Genomic DNA, 21308 nt, shown 5'->3' on the forward strand with positions numbered 1-21308 from the left:
AAATATCTTATATATTTTTATCATGGAAATAATTTATTGCACTGTACAAACTATAATAATACATTAAGTAATATGTAGTATATTTTGTTAACATAAATAATAATGTAAATATTGTTGGCCTATAATCAAATAACAAGAGATTAGAGATATATATTTTGTACCATCAAAAACTTATAAATTCAATTGACAATAGTTACATCTCATTTAAGTGAAAACATTAATTTATCTAAAATTTATTTAATTAAATAATGGTGTACAATAATAATATTACTTAAATAATGTAAAATTTTAAATAAGTATGAGAAGATAAAATAAATTTTGATCACAGATAATAAAAAACTAAAACGTTTTAATAATAATTAAAATAGAAAAAGAGAAAGAGAATAAAATTAACTAAAACAGTCAACTAAACCAAATTAATTGAATAGGACACTCAAAGACAATACATCAAGGACTCAAACATCATCAGATCATTACAATTTAAATTAACTAAAAATAACAAAATCTTAACCTAATATAAACTATGTGATGACAAACAATTAACAAATATATACTCAGATTATAATAGGAAAATAAAAATTTCAATTAAAAAAAATTAATTTTAGAAGAAATCCCATAAATTGTTTGATATTTTAGATAAATACAAAGAAATAACCTATTTAAAATATTTTAAAGGTTCAACAGTTATAAAATTAATATCTTATCTTGTTATTAGTTGATTTTGAACATGTGGAATTTAGGTTTTAGAATAGGTCAAATTAAAAAACGTACAGTTTAAAACTAGAATTAATAAACCGATTCTAAAAATTTGACAATAATAAACACCGATATAATTCAAAATAAATTATACTAATAATTACGATAATATTAAATTCAAAAAAATTAGATACTTAAAAAAGTTTAAGGAAAATAAGGGATTTTATTAAATAGACTACATACTTTTGCTTCAAATGTACTATTGAACCAATCATTTTCTTCTAAGTATGATCCTTATTAAAACCAAAACATTTAAAATTTCACATAAAATAAAATCAATATATGTTCATCATCTATTACAAGAAAATTTACTATTGGCTGACATTAAACTTGACATTGAACCTCTGTAAAATAAAATAATTTATTAAATATTAATAAAATCTGTACATAATTGGTTAAGATTTAATTTAATTAATAAATTTAAAATTAGTTAATAATTACCGATAATCAGCAGATTTCAGCATTTCATAATAATACATAATTTTAGCTTTAGTATGATGCCCTGAACTAATATTTAAACTGTCCGATGACCAATACCATTGTAAAATATATGTTCCTCTTTTAGTGGTAAGATGAGAACCTTGTACACTCTCACCATCATGGCATAATATGGTTTGTTCCACCTTTTCATAATGTTCTCCTTCTTTCCAACCTTTTTCAATAACATTGAGATTACCTATAAAACACAAAAATATAGGATAATTATTGTTTATTAATTAATTTTAATACATATTATGTAATAAAATAATAAAGTACCACAAATTGGGTGGAGGATTATTTAATAATATGGATTTGTAAAAATCACAAAATTAAGATTAATAAAGCGAAAAAAAATTTTAATATTTAATTTGAATTAGCAAATTCCTAAAAAAATTATAAATAAAAAATACATATAAAAACATTGTAAACTATATATCTTAAGTAATTTAATAATAACTACATATCTTATGTAATTTAAAAATATTTCTATTAAGATATAAATACCTCTCGCACAGTTAAGAAGTGTAGAGGGCTGAACTTCAATTAATAACCTCAAAACATTAAAATTTATATCTTGTCTCATTACATCAAAGTCCCATGTTATTACTGATCCAGACTCTTCAACATCAATAAATTCTTCATGGGCCTTTAATAATTAATCAATATTAAATATTATATAATATACATATTTCATATTCTGTATTCATATAAGGTTATCTTTACCTGTCCTTTAGTAAGTGTAACTGATTGATAAATGCTGTCTTCTGTAATTGTATAAGCTTCTTTCTCTAAATCTCCTTCTTTGAGGTATAAATTTTTTGGCACAAAACCACCTTCAGGAATTTTAACCTTAATTAAACATAGAAACAAATATATTATTAATAATACAATAACATAATAAATTGATTATTTTTTATAAAATAATAGATACCTGCATCAATAAAAAAAAAACAAACAAATAATTTTAAATAAAAAATAAAATAAATAAATAAATTTAGGAAATGGTTAATACTCGTAAATTAATATATAAATAAATAAAAGCTCAATCTGGATTATTATTATATTTGTAAAATAAGATTGATTTTAAATTAAAAATTCATTATCAGGTTACAAAGTCAATAAAATCACAACATTATTGCCATTACCTAGTGATGATTTTTTAATTTGAAAACTGTTGTGCATTACAAAAATAATAATACTTCGAGCTAAGCATTAATTAATGAATGAACTTTTTTTATATATAAACTACTTTTTTTATGAACAATTTGAAATAAAATATTACATACTTTACTAGGGCCTCCTAGAAAATCTGGCATATCATTTGCAGCAATAAATTCAGAAAGACCCCCAGAAGCTTGATAATCATTGCCTCCATAAAATAGGAACTTTGTACGAGTGGTTTCATCTAGTAAAAATAAATATATTTTAAAAGCTTAGACAAAAAGTTAATAGTTATGTACTCACTGATAAATGTGCTCACTAATGTCCACAAAACTGGAAATACTCGAGGTGCACGAATTATAAGAACTCGTCCTAGAGTTTCTGGGTAGTTTGATTCTACAATTTCAATAATTCTTAATAATGCACTCACGCCAGGTCTCCACAAATGCCTCATGTTTAGCCCTTCTAAATCAACCAATAAACACCAAGTAGTAATTGGCTTTCCAGATGTATGTGTTGCTTCTTTTGTCAACTTTAAGCCTTCTTCACATACATGCATAGCCTAAGTACAAAATATTATATTTACTACTTAATTTTAGTCCAATTATATCTATGAAAAACTTTTTTTATTATTTTATTATATTATATATTATTTTTCAACCCATTTCCTTTTAAATGGTATTTGATTAAATTGTTATTTTTTTTTAACTTAAAATATATATTTTTAATTATTACTATTCATGAATATTTACCATTAAAAGTAAAAATTGTATAGTGCCTAATTTAATAAATCTAAAATTAAAATCTAAAAGCTTTAAATATACTGATTATTTTAGTAAAAAATCATAATTTTTAATAATTTTATAGTTCTTAGTTATTACCTATATTTATTTATACATTTTCATACTTAGATGCTACCGATTAATCCTATACCAGTCATTACAGTCAGGTGATCCAGCTTTTCTATGAATGCTACGTGTCACAAATTTAATTCATCTATTTATTTATTATTTACTCAATGTACATTTTAAATAGATTATAAATAAAAAAATTGAAATAAAAAATTGAATCACTGATTTTATATAATAATATAAAATTAACAACGCTACATACTAATTTAATTTCTGTTTAATGGAAATTTATATATATACATATATAAAATTAAATAAAATGGAATGATATATTTATAATATTTAAATGCATGTATATTTGTTATTTTCTCAAAAATCAAACATTACAAGACCACACAACATGGCCCAAATAATAATCATAAATATCATATTACAATCGATGTAGACTGTCTACCATTTGGTGTCTTAGATATAAATATTATATGTATATTATAATTTACACTGAAATTAATCAAAGGCTACATTAAAAACACATTGGAATTATTATTCATATTAATACAACTTAACATATATATATATATACAGTATAACTTCGATTAATCATGTATATTTTTTAGAAAATCTGTATGTAGCGAAAGTAAGGAGTACACAGGTTAAAGATAACATTATAAATTTAATAATAAATGTATAAACTATATTATAAATATATTTATGGAAGTAGTAGATATTCTTCTGAAATTCTGTGAGCAGGAAAATCTTGACTTCTGTAATGTCATGAATTCAAGAAAACTTAGAATATTTAGAATTGAAGTAAGAAAAATCATTGTAAACCGCAAAAAACAAAGACTGATACTTCAAATGTCAAGCCTTGATAGTTTTAAAACAAGAAAATATGTATTTATATAACATAAGTTAACGAAAATGTAATAATAAATAAAAAAATTAATTAAAATTTGTTGAATAAAAAGTTTTGATTAACAGCAATTTTAATTTATTCATGTGTGACTCTTTCCCTCCATTACCCTGGATAATTGTGGTTCTACTATATATATATTATGAAAATGTTTTATTAAGTGCATTCATTAAAGACAGCAAATCAGTGTTTAGTTTCATGAGATTTTTTTATTTACTTAAAGAATATTATACAAATGAAGAACAATTGTAATAAAATCAGTAATATAATGTATTAAGTATAAAAATTATATGAAACTAAAAAATAGTAACTTATTATAAGTTTATAATTTATTTACTTGTTTAAGAAGACAATGTTCACCAACTGATTTAAGTAGACCTTTAACATCCATTTGTCCTAAACGTAATATATATAAGGGGCGTCCTTCTAAATAAAACCATAATAAATTTAAAAAATTAGTTTTTAATTGTTAATTTAACAAAAAAAAAAATGAGTATCTTAAATTAGTGAATGTACAAATTTTAATATAAAATATATGCTGAAATCCAAAATAATATATTTATGAAATATAATTAAATAAGTTATTTTTTTACCTTTGTCATGATGATGCCATCCACATGGAAAATATTTTTTAATTGCTTCAGGAAACTCATGTTCTGATAATATGTTGTCAATATTATGTTTTTTTCGCCATGTGAGGGATTGAGATAAGTTTTCTCTGGCTTTTTCAATATTAAAATCAGTAGCTCTTAAAAACCTTAATAATGTTGTATCACTAGGTAGCTGAAATTACATCATATTAATTAAAAATAACTAATAAATAATTAATCATATTTACAATTATTTATATTCATATTAATAGTACAGTAGATTCTCATTATGTCGAATCTCAAGGGGAACAGGAAGTAATTTGAGATATTGAGTTTTACAAAAAATTTAAAAAAATTAAAAATATTAATATATGAATAATAAATAATATAAATGCTTTAAATAATTAAAATACTGAAATAATTGAAATTACAGAAAACATAACTGAATAAATTAATTTTTTTTAAAAAAATCTGTCATTGAAGTTTGCATAATATTACTTCTATTTACCACAATGTCTTCCAAATTAGATAACCTAGAAATATCTTCGTGTCTGTAGTAGTCTCAACAATATCCCTTAATGTTTTTAAAACATGTTTAGCTTGTTGAATATATAACTTCCTTCTTATATTGTGTTTGTCTTCACTCTTGCTGGAATTTTTGAGTTTCTGATCAAATTTTATTATCTGTCTATTTTCTACATATATGTATATTATCGTTCATTTCTACATAATGTGAACAAATTCTGTCAATTAAATTAATATGATTGGCAATAAAATTCTATTTATCATCAGAAATAGTAGTAGAGTTATCTATTGGAATTATATTGCCTTCTGAAACCAGCTTTTATGAAGCAATAATATAATAATAATATAATATAGTCTGTGGTGCTACATCTCTTCAAGCTTTATCAAACATTCTTATAACTTAGTATGTTTATAGAAAATTTGTTATTATCAATATTATCAACTAATCGTCTGATTATTTATTTTCTATAAAACATTTTGAAATTCTGCATAACATCTTGGTAAGTAGGCTAAAGTATATGTTGTATTAGGTGGTAAAAAATGTACTTTAATAGAACTGAATTCACTATTATGATTATGAGCTGTACAATTATCTATGAATAGTATAACTTTTTGGTTTTCTAATTTAATTTTCAAATCGAAATTTAATAGCCATACACTAAATAATGATGAAGTCATCCAAGCCATTTTATTTGATCTATAGTTATTTGGTAAAGATTAAATTCCTTAAAAACACTTAGGTTTCTTTGCTTTACCAATGATAAATAATTTTAGTTTTTCAGTTTCAGACATATTTGCTTCTACCATAATTGTAATGCGTTCATTACCGTATTTTCCACCCAAAAATTCTTTACCTTTTAACATTAAAGTTTTATCTGGTGACCATTTGTAAAATTAGCCTGTTTTTTTTGATATTAAAAATACCACTAGAAGAATAACATGCTAAAACATCAGGAAAATTTTTAATCCAATTTGAACAACAATGTGTGTATACTGAAGCACTATCTTCACAAACTTTTCAAAAAATTACGTTAAGTTTTTTTCAATTTGTAAGCTAGCTTAAAAATTATTGTGTTTAAGTTGTTGTGCATATTCGTTTGCTTCTTCATGTAAAATTGTTCCATTTAATGGTATGTTTTTTTCTCGACACTTAATAAAACATTTTAACAAAAAAAAAGTCATCCTCATTTTTTTCATATTTCCACAATTTAATTTCAACATTTTATTTTTCTGTTTAATAACTGATGATAATGTATTTGGTGAAATATTGAATTAATTTTTGATTTCAAATATTTTAGTCACCTTTTTTAACTGTACAAAACTGTACAAAACAAATTGTACGAAATTAAAAGGACATTTATGTTACGCTTCTTTTCCATTTCACTACAAACGAACAATTAAAAATATGACTAACTACCAACGAGCAAAATCACAATTACTATACCATAGAATATAATTATTAAGTTTATTTATATTACTATATTCTATGACTATACTGAATGTATTGAATTATCTGTTTTTACCATAGTAACAATATTATTTGTGTACTTGAGATAACGAAAAACGATTAATTTTATATCGAGTTATCAAGAGCAAAACGCTATTAAATGTAATGGTAATTTCAAGGGGAATTCTATGTAGTTCGAGGTAGTGACATAATAAGAATCTACTGTATAACTATAACTTAAAAGTTGATAATAGTAAATGCAATTAATTTAATGTTAATTGATTTTGATTGTAAATATCTTAGCATTATTAAATACAATGATATCAATTTTTGACTGAAATGTCATAAGAAATTTTAAATTTCATATAAATTTATCGAAATAGTAAAATTGCAAAAAAATTATAAAATTTCTAAGATCTAAAAATATCCTCATAAAAGAAATCCATATTTTGTGGTAATTTTTCAATATTATAAAAGATAATAAACATGATTTTGGGTGTTCCATATTAAGTCCATTAAATAAACCTAAATAATTGTTTTGTATATCATATTCTACAATTATCAAATAATACAGAACCAGATAAATAAAATAATATACCTTGGACTTTTGTAATTGAGACAATTGTTTCTTAAATTGAACTAATTTTGATTCTTGTAATGGTGTTAATTCACCAATATATCTTTTAATATATTCATCTTCTAACCATATTTTTGACTGTGAATCTAAAGAACACATACATAAATATCCATTAAAATAATTATTTTATAATTTTGGTTAAATTAATTTTCTAAGTAATTAAAATATTACACAACCACTATAAAAAGTTAGCATTTATAGCTTTAACTTCGTCATAGGTAGATAGATAACACAATGGTAAAATTTAGCTACCTTTGATAGAATTTAATCATCATTGCAAATATACAACATCAGAGCTAATATTTTCTAAATACTAAGAAATTATCAACAAACTCTAATACAACTTTACCTGTAATTGGACTACTGCTAGGGTTATTTTGACTTTCTTCTGTCTTATTCAAATCACTATAAAATTTAAATTTATTTATTATTAAATTTAGGTACAAAAAAATAATAAATATATTAATATATACACAATTATAGATATAATAATATTAATGAATCCATCAAATTATAACAAATACCTAAAACTTTATTTTCTGAAAATCAATGCATTTTCAATTTTTATTTCCTTCATAAATAACATAAAATTAAATTATTTATAATTTGTAGTTAAAAATAATTGTACTAAGAATTTAAAAATATAAAGGTTTAACCATTGATTTCAAAATTACTACTATTTAATAAATAGTTTAACCTATTTTTATATTTCATTATGAAAATATATAAGTTTATTTATTAATTCATTAATTTATATATATACAAACAATTAAATAATTAAAACACATTTATTTAAATAAACTGACCAATTTTGATCGTTTCCATGAGGTATCCATCGTGGAAGATTAGTTACTCCTTCTTTTTTTAATTCATCAACATAGAATTCTATTATTTCTTTGCCCTTGGATATATTCTGTATATATTGTTTCATACCAAGTTTTTCCATAGTTGATTCAAAACCCAAAAAATATTTTATATCTAATAATGCACTCTGTTCATAGCAAGTCCACTCTGAGTTTTCTGGATGAACCTAATAAGATGCAGAAATAATAAATTACCTTAACTCTTTTTTTTAGATAAATAAAATGAATTACATTAATTTTTTAAGAGTAAATTAATAATGCAATTTTAATGCATAAGTATATATAATCATTTATAGTTAAATTAAATATATCTAAAATAATTTTGAAACATAAATATTTAAATTTTATAATAATACTAAGTTATTTTTACTATATATCAAAAATAAAAATAATAAAGAATAAATTTTTCTTGGGATTATTAAGATAATTAGTTTTAAGTCAATAAAAATCTATCAAAAATGTATACCTTATTATTAGGGAACGGATTTATATATAATAAAAATACAGAAATATGTACATATGTATGCAAGTATAATTTATAAAATATATGCTAAGACCATCCAAATATGTAGGAAAACAATTTAATAAAAAAAAAATTATAATTATTAAATTATCAAATATTAAATGTCGCCTATTAGATCTGAAAATATTTTTAAAACAGCTAAATTATTGTTCCACATCAACTTACATTGGTCGATTTAAGCACATTTGAAGGGCATAATATCAGAAGGCGATAATTCCAAATTTTTAGAAGGGTGTCTGCCACTCATTATGTCATTGATTGATTTAAAATCAATATAGCCTGGAATTTTTTTCTGTAACAGCATGAATTTTCTTTTTTACAACATCTCCTATTGGTCCACTTACGAGTTTTCATTTTGCAATCGTTGATTCGACAATTTGCATACTTTCATTCAAGGACATATTTTTGTTTCTAATTTTGTAAATGTATGTGCAATAAAACTAAAATTCACTGAGATGAAAATTAAATTAGTTTTCAATGTTTCATTTTACATAATTTACATAATATTTTGAGCTTTTATAATAGTGATAGAAGTTACTGGATCTAAATTTGAAATAATTTATTGTATTTTTGTACGAAGAAGACGTATGAATGATGAAATGATAAAATATGTTTAAAAATATTTACAAATTAGTAAAATATGTAAAAATATGTAATTATACCAAAATATGTTAAAATATGTAAAGTAAAAGTAGCATCATATTAATAGGAATGATTGAACATGAACATTTCTTATAAAATCTTAAATATCTCGTTCTAATAAAAATATGTATTTACATAAAAATCCGTTCCCTACTTAATATAATTAATACAAAATCATTTCACTCTTTTAGCAAAAAATATAGTACAAATAAGTAAATAGGTTAAATGTTCCATAACAGAATTAGTATAAAAAAATCTAAATTTTAAAAATAAATACTAAATACATGCATACGTAATGTTTAACTGTAGGTAAATTCTTAAATAATTAAATAATTTTATGGGTACTTTTTATTTATATAACCTAGATTGTATTCTTCAATGTTATATCTATTAAATGAAAAAAGTGGTTTGTTTGAAAAATTTTTGTATCAAATGAAAAACTATTATTTTAATAAAGACATGACTTACATAATAACGACACTTTTCTAATACATTTACACGAGTGGAAAATGTCTCATTTGTTGCTTCAATATTCAAACAACGTTCTCTCAAATCGAGGATATTTTTTTGAATAAAATAAATATAATCTACACCAATAATCTAAGAAAGAAATGCTGTTATACATACATGAACACTATAATACACAGTAATTTCAATAAGACCTTTTTTAATAAATAAGGAGCTTCTACAACTAGTTTACATCTCCTTTCAGTTGTCCTAACTGAACCATCAGCACTTGTGCTATCAGCTGTTATTTCACTGCCGACAAAAACGGGTATTAACGGGGATGTAGGAAATCGTCTTTCGTACGCCTGTAACAATAATATTGCGTTAACAGAGTGATCGATATCTGTACATAAGTGTGATGGTATTATGTCCTGTTCAATACTACACAAGAATAATAGCTGTAACAACGCAATTGTACTACGACAGAACCATAACTGTTTATGATATTATAACCAATACTCACAGCCATGACGATTTCGAATGGATACTTGTAGACGCGTACCGGCGATTGATATTCTTGGACCATCTTAGTGAGAAATAAAAAACAAACAACGAGTAAAATCAAACAATAAAAACGGTCACTAGGCTAATCGATAATCCATAAGAATATTTTGATCAGTAATTAAATTATTCAAACTATATGGTTCATTTTATCACACAAATCACAATCAATACTATGACGTAACCGATATGGTTAATCTATTTACGGTGGTGACCAGTTGTTGATAACCGTTCCGTTTGCAGTCCCTGATACCTAGGTATGGTGCGAAGTCGATGGATACTAAAACACGACCGGCGGTACCTATAAGAAATTAATTAAGTCTATTTAGTATAATTTTTTTAAGACCTGTAATCGTGATTTCGACCAAAGTGGTCATAGTTGCGTTATAGACGCGAAAAAACATTGTTCTGTTGTCCGTAATAAATCGAACGGAAAAATATCAAAACCCATAAACATATACAAACATTAATAACTGTATGTGTAAATGTAAAAATGGAATCTTTTTCATGGATGTTCTCTGAAACGGCTCATCCGATCAACTTCGCTATTTTTAAATGAAAGACTGCATCACGGAGCAGGTTTTAGGTTTTAATATCGATCATGCTCCAGCCCCCTTGATTTCAATTCTATAAATTAATCGAGCTATTATTTATTTATAATTGTTTATTCTTTAATACCCCACTGAGCAGCGTGGCAAAAGAGCACATTCGCTTGGGTTTTATCTTAAAACTTTATATTAGACCATCTTTGAGCAGCTAAATAAAAAGCTAAAATTTTTTATCTCTGCCACCAAGAGAATTTTGCTGTCAGTCCTTAGCCTGGGTTAAAACGAGAAGGAAAACGACGATTATAATTTTTTTTTTATTTGCCTATATATAATCACCTAACTTAACATAAAGATATGCATTTATTTTCACGGGCGAATCCGGATAATTCAGATAGATATATATGTGTACGAGATATGTATAGATTTTTGTAAAAAATACTACCGTCGCACTGAGTGCGACGCGCAATAGTTATAAATAAAATAACCTCGCATTACTCTGTTACGCGTCAATAGTCACCGCGACGATGCGTTGCATCAGTTCGAATGTTCAAAAATGCGATAATCTGTCCGGTTTTTAGCGTCTAGTACACACTATTTAAAATTATATCAATTGTGCTCGTACCTTAAATAATTTATAATAATATACATACCATTTACTCTATAGACAAGACTTTAGACCTTTAGACTTTTCAATGCACACATTGCTTTCTATAAAATTATCGCGCTATAAAATTACCACGGCATAAAATTGAATAGCGCCTACAAAAAACTGATAAATTGGTAAAATTATGTGCAAGTTACTAACTTCGGTCCAAAGTGCAATCCGATTACGAATTAATGACCCTCCACACTTCTACTTGTTCATAGTTAAATACACGTGATAAATTTTAACGTTTTTGGTGGTTTATCGATAAGAAACGAATTTCAATGACAACTAATTAGAATGCCTGGGGCCGAAAACCACTACTCAACGGCTATCATGATAAGGTATAAAATCAATTGGACATCTGTATGATTGTATAACCTGCCCTTACAGGGTGATTTCAAAAACCAAGGCCCTGATTTTTGTTATATATTCCTTTAGGTTAAGGTCCGATTACAGATTAGAGAATCTTAAATTTGCTAGCTTCTTCGTACTAGAAATATATAAATTAATAAATATAATTGATATATATATTTTATATATAAACCTTTGTTTAATACAATTCAAAATATGCTTTTACATGATAATAAAATAATAAATGTTGAAAAAAAGTTATTATAATTTAGAGCGGTTAGTAATTGATTTAGTTCTTGGCTTGAAGAACACATCTTATCAACTATGTGATTTCCGTCAACTTGGTTTAAAATATCTCATTCATATTTTATTAAAAATAAACACTACTCTTCCTGTGAACTTGTAAATTTCTATATTGTTTTTAGAAGTTTTAGTTTCGAAAATGTACGTTTACATGTTACTTGTGTGAGTATCAGAGTAAGTAAATATTTATAAACAATTTAGAATTCTTTTTACTGTATAGAATACACATTAAACTCTGTTAATATACGAAATAAATTTCAAACATCCATTGCATGCCTCGTCTTTATTACATTTTCAGGCTTATAGAGATCTACCACTATGCATTCGTCTTCAAAATTAATTTAACTAAATTATCATATGTATTATGCACATCTGTTTTACATATAAATGGCCATGTTGTACCTACCAAATGATACAAGTTCTTTAAATTTACCTATATCTATTGTAAGCAATAGTTGACAAATTCGTTGCATTTAATGAAACACAATTTATCCTCATGTCTTTAAACCTGCAAGGGTCAAAACATTTTAATTCTAGATAAATTTCTTTATGTAGTATAATCCTAGAGTATCCTCTTATACCTTGCACAGTATATTACTTAAACTTAGTCATTAGTACTGTGTGACTATTTTAGTTACACTCCGTAGTATAATTGGTCATTTGACTAATATTGTATTCGACAATCTAAGATCGACTCAAACTGAAGAAAAATTAAGCAATATGGCATTGTTATCAATAGAGAATTAATAATAATCAATAATGACATGTTAAAATAATTACATTTTAAAGATTTAATCGACACTTTTGCTACTACCAAATGTCGACGTAGACCGATATAATTATTAATTATTATATTCAAGTTTGAAGAATACATTTTATTATTTTATGTAGTTATTAATTATTAATAAAAAAAAGTTAACTTAATTTTCATGGGCACATCGTGCATCTGCCCGGTTGCCCAGTGGGCTTGATTGTATCATTATGCATAGGGAGATTTACTATCCTCAATTTATTATAAAACAAAATTAATTTTTTTATTGTTTCATAGTGATTTTGTTGTTTATATGATTTGGATTACGAAAATCTAAAATTCATCTATAACTTTAATTTTGAAAATAACAGAATATTATGATGATAATATTATTGAAAAAACAAACTGAGGGTTTGCCCATCAACGGCCATCTTAAATATACCACTGAGGCACTGTATAACTATTATTGCAGTATACAGTATATACTCCATAATAATATATTCATTATTGTTGGTATCGATATACATTGTAGTAAAATGTTTATCGATAAAAATGATTTTACTTAATTATGTATATTATACGCTTAAAATGATGAATCTCAAGTTGAGCAAATGTTAGCACACAAAAAGCCACAAGGTAATATGAAAAATAAATTGAATCTGTTTTTTTATTCACTAATGTTAGTATTTGATTTAAATATTATTTTATATTTTGTTTAAATTTATTATTTATTGGATCATTTTAATGAGCCATTGTGATTGTTAAACATAATCACTAAAAATACAACTTACAACAATATGCTAAAATTACAGTGAATACATTACCATAAATCAATGTACCAATGGTACTTACCGGATTCACAATAATCCGGAGTGGTACGAAAAAATAGAAGTTTAGGGACCATGGCTGCTATGGTTTAAATGTTCTTTAAATATGCAACTATCAGTGACATACATAACTTTACATCCGATGCATCTGAACCTCGTTCTATCATGGTCTATTTTAAAATTGCTAGTGTAAACAACAGTAACTTAATTTGAAATTCATTAAATTACTTATTTTAAGAATTAAACAAATACAACGTTTGTTTAACCCGTAAAAATCAAGGACTTATTTGAGGGGGTGAAGGGGGCATTCGCCCCCCTCCATGGCTCGTATTTTTATTGAATATTATACATTGATTTATTTAAAAAATGTAATGTATAAATAATTAAGAATATAAATGACTAGTTTATCATTATAATAGGAACATGAGCTGTAGATCATTATCTGTAAATTATTTTTAAGTTTGTATTAAAGAAAAATTAGTCTTGCCCCTCCACCCCATGGCTTTAACTCAAATACGCCCTTGGTAGAAATTATATACAGACTTACTATATTAGGCTATAATTATTTAACTGATGAACTTATAATTAATTTTAAATTGTATGATTTGAACCCCATAATGAATTATTGCATTTATATTAATTTTGTAAATAATTGTCTCTTACCGTATAAATATTGTATAGTTACAAGATCAAAATAAAATGCTACAAGTACAAACTATTACGTACCTACCTATAAATTTTCTATTCGTCGTTTTTTCCCGATTTTTGTCTTCTATACGTCCGCTAGGTTTCAGTGAATTATTCAAAATTTTAAATTACACAATTTGTACTTAGCAGTTAATCTCGTAAGTAGCATAATACATGAAGCGTAAATAATATATAATATTAACATACAAAACAAAGATATGTAATCGAACACTACTGCTGTGTCACGGTGGACATACGGTTTTATTGTATTAATTAAAACCAAATCATCAGTTTCATTTCGTTTGGAATGTAATCTCGAAAAAGATAACAGTTGCTTTATGACAATCTATAACATAGACGTGTCACAGATCGATTATAAAATGAAAAAGAAATAATAATTATCATAACAATGAAATACTTAGTATTTTTGTATCAGATATGTAACGTAATCAGAAAAGTGATGAATTAATTAGAGTACTTACCTCGTGTATTCAAAATATTGAATAAGACTACTTTAGACTAACACTATCATTCCTATTTTGAGTGTAGCATATAAGGCAGAGGATGTTGAGTCTTAAACATCATTCAGCTTGTTAGTTTTCTAGACTACTGTTTTCTGAGCGCGAGTTTACTAATTTACTAAAGCTTTGATTTATTCGATCACGTAATACAGCATTAGGCACAATTATTATTTTTTAAACTTTTTTTTGATACAGTGGAATGTTCAATAGCCGTTTGGATAATTGCCATTCGAATTCGTGTGAGCTGCAAGCAAGAGCAACAAGCCATAGATTGTTATATATTGTTATAAATTATAATATTTAAACATTTTAAACTCATCAATTATGTATACTGATTGTAATATATTGTGTGTAATTATAAATTGATGTTTTTTAAGTAGCTAATAACATGTTTCTGCCATTAAATATAAATATAAGTAAATAACATAGAGTGATGAAACGTGACACGGTATTAGCTGTAAAACGTTGTAACACATGATTAATTTCGGTTTAATTCTTCAAAGGACTTTATTCTTATAGATAACAACAACTTATTTAAGAAAAATAAGATTTTAATTTATTTCTTTAGGGGCTTAATAGGATAAAATTCAATGTGTTTAGCCCTTATTCGACCTCGACTAGACGTATCAGTGTACTAAAATCTTATTTTAAAACCATTATTACATTATTACATAACCACATTGGAAATATAATACCTTTAAATTACTATATTGCGTGTGAGAAAGGAACTTCGCTGTTCGTGTAGAACGTTAGTCAACGTATCAAATTACTTATGTACAGTGGTTAAAGTAGTAAAAATGTTGAGGGTGACTATAATCACCACCAACTGAGGAGCGTTCCTTTACAAAATTCTAAGACCTACCAAAATTTTTTAGATACCCACGAGCAGGACCAGTAAGAACTTCAGAGGGCCCCGGGGCTGCGGGGGTTCCGGGCCCCCTTCTCTTTGCAATTGTTTGACCGAGACCACTTGTACATGCTTTGATACAACAAAAACATTGTATTCAAGGCCTAAACGACGAGTCCTCTTGGATATATGGGTCCCGGGGCTTTAGCACTCCCTCCCCACCCTCTCGCCAGCCCTGCCCATAAGGCCTTTATCATTTTTCTTTTACACACATTTGTTTATAAAAAGTTTTATAGAATGTAAAAACTAAAAATAAATTTCCTCCCCCCTCAAAAAAAAAAAAAAAAAAAAAACGACCCCATAACATATTATGCCTGGTCAGTAAAAATAAATTACAATATATAGTCTAAAATATTTAAAAATTTAAAGTTATTTTGTCAATCAGTGAATTTATAGAAAAAAATTTGTTTTACATATTTTAGGGATTAGTGAATATTATACCTACCTATTATTTATATTTTAAAATATGTTGTTGTCTGTAGAAAATATATTTTTTGTTCCATTCATAAATTTGGTTTCTTATGTCACAAAAAAAAAAAAAAAACAATAGGAAAAAAAACTAAGATAAAATAATAATAATTATTTTATTTTGATTTTTTTTTATTGATTTTTTTTATAAAACGTCGGCTTCTAGGGCCATTAATTTAACAGTAACTTAAAATTAGTTTACAAAAGTTTATCTAATGTTATTGTATGGCTTAAATTAAGTTGTATAGTTGAATTTATTTTATGAATAGTATAATGTTGGTGGTCGATTGAGGGTCAGGTCCCAGCGCTTCTCCGATTTGTTATAATATGTGGTATTTTTTCCTCGTGTCTTCGTATTTTTGGCATTCAGTGATTATATGCTTTACTGTATAATCCATGATTATTTTATTGTATTGTTTAACACTTGACATAAATTTGTTATTTTTATTTATTTTTTTTTTACATATGAAAAATTTATGCTGGTTATCTTGAATTTTTTGTTGAACACAATTTCTTTTATTGCATTAATTATATCGTATATAATATTCTTTATTATATATTCTTAGAGCCGTTGCAAAGGGGAGGGGGGACAATTTAGTCTCAGACCCCAATCTAGAAACATTTAAAGGGGGTCCCTTAAAGTATTTTTCTTTATAAAAAAGGTTATAAATATTTAATGTTAATAGGCATTTAATTAAATTAAATTGAATTTATATTTAAGTGGTATTGTACAAGCTACATTTTCAGTTATTAAAATATCTAAATAGTTATAACTGTAATTTATTATGTTTATTTTCAGAGTGTGAAGAATTACCCAATTTCAACCAAATGTACGTAGAAATTCGCTGTCGTAAGTATCGACGTGACAAAAACCAAGTTCTTACTTTCTATAGCTGTTTAATGTTCTAGAAATCAATTTAATTTTTATTAAATGTGGTAATTGATTATACATTGTCGGGAAATTATTAAAAATGTAATTCGTTGTATCAATTCAATTAAATGACCTTGGTTGATTGAAGCTCGGAAAATTATATTAACAAACATTTTTTAAAGTGGGAGTGTATTTTTTAATCATACTCGCATATTATTGTAATTTTCCATAGCTCTTGAAAATCCTGAGGACGGATCTGCTTATTCTGAGTAAATAGGTACATTTTTATAGTGCGAACATCAATTCAAACATCTTTTAATAACATAAGTCAAAATATATACATAATATATAATTAGCATATTCGAGCATATTTTGAAGAAAATTATTTCTTGGATTTAATCATTTTTTTGAGTATATTTTACAAGTTTTTAAGGAAATATTTAGAGCATATTTTGCGGTTTTTTTAGTGCATATATTAAACATTAAAGAACCAATGAATCTGCAGTCCAACTATAAGAAACTGAAAAACTAACATATATTTTATTGTAACTCGTTTACACCATATACTGCCTAAAACAGAAAACGAAATATATTCGTATAATTATTAGATACTGTTGTCTATCATTTCAATTTTAGATCAGCCATTATAATAATTAATTGTGTGTTGGTAAAAGTGTCTACGGAAATAATGTCCATTTACAAAAGTAGCTCGTTGAGGGAAAAAGCTTGGGTGCATAAACGAACGCAAATCTGTATTTCGGGGGGTGCTTACAATTTGTTTGAGTCCTATCTTAGCAAATAAATCATAATGTATACCTACATAATTAAATTAGCTTTCATTTTTTACTTGATATTGTGGTATATTAGTCTCAATGTATATGTTTTCCGTGGATCTCGTATAGGTGCGTATTTTAGGGGGGAACGAAGGAGTGATCGTCTCTCTGAATTCATATTGAAGGAATCGGTTATATGTGGGATACACATTTCAAATTTTTTAAATGTGGATCATTTTATAATGAAATCAAATTACACGTGGCTGTAATTGAGTTTTTTTTGGGTCCATACTTAGTGAAAAATCAAATAAAACACGAACAAATTTGAGTCCTCCCCTAGAAATAAGTCTAAATACGCCCCTGATCTCGTATATTTTTCTCAGATAGCTTAAATTATTTATGATTTATATTTTTATAGTCAATTGTAGTTATTATTGTCATATTATTATTAATATCAAAATAAGATTTTGCATGAAAATTTGTAAAATGTATAATATTTTTTCCTATTATGAAACATCAATGTTTTTTAAAAATAATTTCAGAATAAATTACATTTAATTTGAGCAACATCAGTTAAAATATGGACCCTTACTCTTTAACTTACATTTTGGGACCCAATTTACTACATTTCATGGAGTGCCTAAGCATAACGGGCACCTTCTCTCCTCCCTCCGTGAACACGTCTATGTATATAAAATACATGTAGGTACATAGGTATTGAACTTTTTTCATGTCTATTATTGACTATTAAAAATATTACAGACTGAAGTGGTACACAATGTAAATACCAGGATCTATTCTAAACCGCTGTTGAACGGTATTTACATTATTGAGAATTAGTTATATATAAATTTGATCATCAAATTCATCAAATCAATAACTCTGGCTGAATAAAATTGAAAGGCAGATGAAAGATACCAATGAAGTAAAAAGAACAACCATGATTTAAAGACATATTTGAAGTAGCTAATAACATAACAGATTAAAAAGATGAAAAACCATTAAGCATCAAAAAGCGAAAGTTTTAGTAAATACCTAAACACAGAAAAATAATTGTCGAATAATAATTATTATTTTTTTGATTTAATTTTAATTTTTCTACTAATAGAGTTAAATAAATCCTAAATGCTTATTCAACATCTACAATGAAATTGTTATGTCTAAATATATTCAATTATTAATAATTATTATACAAGTTAATTTAAATGCAAATATAAATTATATTTCATAATAAAAATCCCTTCAACAGATATACCATATACATAATACATAGGTATTGCATAAAAATATACAAAATGAAATTGAATATTACTTGTTATTGACAAAAATCTTTAGAATATACCATGGTAAATACGCATTAGTTTGTTCAGTACCTGGGGTGGATATACAGGAGGGAGTTCAAGAGGTCAGTTGATCCACAGTTAATATTTGGCTTATATATATAATATATAATATTTTTAAATTAGCTTCTTGAAAATGTATTACACCTATTAAGTGTGCCGACTATAGAGTGAAGTATCCATAATATTCACTCTTCCAATGACGCCACTGGTTTAGTTGTATAGTACTGTAAAACAGCTCTATGCTGCACCTATACTATTATATACATTTATATTATGAAGGATATCTGAATTTTGAATAATATGCAATACATGAATAGTAAATAAACATATATTAAAAACATACGACTTTAATATATTTTAGCAAGTTTACCCATTTATTTTAATAACTGTTTTCTACCGTAACCTCTAGTTGAATGTAATATATTTTTTTTTGTTACACCATTTATCATAATTATTAATATTTATAATCAATGATTATACTTATTCACAGAAATAATATGCAAAACATATTCATTATTAAACGTAATTATATTTTACATACCTACCAACTTTTTTATATACACTTGACAGTAATGAAAATACTATGAACAACTTGCTTATAAAAATGAACTTCATTGTAATAATGATTACACTTTTCATAAGAATGTTCATTACTTTACACTTTTTTATTTACATTTTAATACTTAAAGAATCAAAAATTACAATTACAATTCATCGTTCAATGCACAAAATCAATACATTACATTTTATTAAATAAAGATGAGTAAATGTATTCAATTTGGTATACTAATTACTTTCTAAAGGATGACATAAATGTATTATCATTAGAAGCTGTTAAAAAACGGGAGTGTTCTTCGTTTACTTCGGATACAATGGCACTCAAGTTTTCTGCGTTATGCTCAATATATTGTAATGCAGTCATGTGACAATTCAAAATCCGACAAATGGTATCCAACTGAAAAAAAAAAAATCAAATAAGAATCAAGCATAATTTTAAATGATTAATTTTTAGCTTAACGTACATCATCATCAGAATCTTTTTTAGAGTTGGCTTTATTTAAATTATTTACAATATCTTTAATATCTCCTGACATTTGTTTTACTTGGTTGTCGATTTCTTGAGCAGCTTTATATCTATATAAAATACAAAATTTAATTGAAAATAAAAAAAAAAGAAGAATAATTTAAAAAAACAAACATTGGTTCTCTTTCATTGTTCATGCTACTTAATACTTCAGCAGATTGTAACTCTTGTTCTAGAGGAACTAAGCAATCTTCAAGTTCTTTTTGTTGAGACAATAAGAAGTCAAGTTCGTTTTCAATATCAACTTGTTCTTTTTCTTTACGCTCCAGCATATCATAAAGCTTTACAAGCTAAAAATTAATTTATGGTTAGTTTAATTATTAATATTTGTGATATAAATAATAAATAAAAATTACCTTAGTTGATTGATTTGTTAACATATTATCCCAAACAGTAATTTCATTTGCTTGGTTTAGAAATTGTTTTTCTTGATTTTCTAAACTGACTGTCCAATTGTTAATTAAATCAACAAGTTGCTGGAAATTGGTTGGTTGAATTGAACTGGATTGAGTACTTGGCCTGTTAGGTTTAATAAATTACATTATGTGATAAGGAAATAGTTAAAAACTATATATAAATCATATAAATACTGAGATGTAGCAGGTGCAGCTTGTGTAGTTACTGCAGCTGTAGTTTGAGTTGTACTACTTAATGATGTTGTTGTTCCAGAAGTTCCAAGGGAAAAAGCAACAGTGCTTGCTGTGTTTGATGAGAAACCAGCAGTAGATGATTGAGTTGTTCCTAATGAGAAACTAGTAGATGCTTGTGTTGTGCCTAATGAGAATCCAGTAGATGCTTGTGTTGTGCCTAATGAGAAGCCAGTAGATGCTTG

At 25.6% G+C, this 21308-nt stretch overlaps 2 protein-coding genes across 4 annotated transcripts in view; both read right to left on the reverse strand.

The window, feature by feature from the left end:
- Positions 1–895: 895 nt before the first annotated feature.
- Positions 896–14779, reverse strand: LOC112683589 (SEC14-like protein 1). 2 transcript variants are annotated; one of them, XM_025554688.1, is made up of 16 exons: positions 14553–14779; positions 13848–14006; positions 10359–10697; positions 10051–10200; positions 9857–9988; positions 8167–8390; positions 7710–7765; positions 7322–7446; positions 4755–4944; positions 4499–4587; positions 2701–2959; positions 2523–2641; positions 1960–2085; positions 1741–1882; positions 1198–1432; positions 896–1100 (listed from the first exon to the last, which is right to left on the reverse strand). In XM_025554688.1, the coding sequence occupies exons 3-16, from the start codon at positions 10419–10421 to the stop codon at positions 1046–1048; spliced, it is 1965 nt and encodes a 654-aa protein (XP_025410473.1). In that variant the 5' UTR covers positions 10422–10697; positions 13848–14006; positions 14553–14779; the 3' UTR covers positions 896–1045. The 2 variants fall into 2 exon arrangements, with proteins under 2 accessions (XP_025410473.1, XP_025410463.1); XM_025554678.1 differs by having other exon boundaries at positions 1009–1100; positions 13848–13992.
- Positions 14780–20096: 5317 nt separating this feature from the next.
- Positions 20097–21308, reverse strand: part of LOC112684035 (nuclear pore glycoprotein p62-like) — a 3628-nt gene continuing 2416 nt past the window's right edge. The window contains exons 4-8 of one of the 2 annotated variants that reach the window (XM_025555342.1): positions 21067–21283; positions 20833–20995; positions 20591–20766; positions 20415–20526; positions 20097–20347 (exon numbers count right to left, since the gene is read on the reverse strand). In XM_025555342.1, the coding sequence (XP_025411127.1) occupies positions 20183–20347; positions 20415–20526; positions 20591–20766; positions 20833–20995; positions 21067–21283 (833 nt within the window). In that variant the 3' untranslated portion in view covers positions 20097–20182. Of the gene's footprint in view, positions 20348–20414; positions 20527–20590; positions 20767–20832; positions 20996–21066 lie in introns of both variants that reach the window. The other variant, XM_025555336.1, reaches the window with a different exon arrangement.

Source organism: Sipha flava, unplaced genomic scaffold (assembly GCF_003268045.1).
Source record: "Sipha flava isolate LNK unplaced genomic scaffold, YSA_version1 104_pilon_pilon, whole genome shotgun sequence".
NCBI lineage: Eukaryota > Metazoa > Arthropoda > Insecta > Hemiptera > Aphididae > Sipha > Sipha flava.

Excerpts from the sequence above, each read along its gene's own strand:
- LOC112683589 (XM_025554688.1), bottom strand. The coding sequence starts at position 10,421 with ATGGTCCAAGAATATCAATCGCCGGTACGCGTCTACAAGTATCCATTC. Across the intron at positions 9,989-10,050 it reads CTCCTTATTTATTAAAAAAG|ATTATTGGTGTAGATTATAT; the intron begins GTCTTATTGAAA and ends TTTCTTTCTTAG. Across the intron at positions 2,086-2,522 it reads TTCTAGGAGGCCCTAGTAAA|GTTAAAATTCCTGAAGGTGG; the intron begins GTATGTAATATT and ends TGTTTAATTAAG.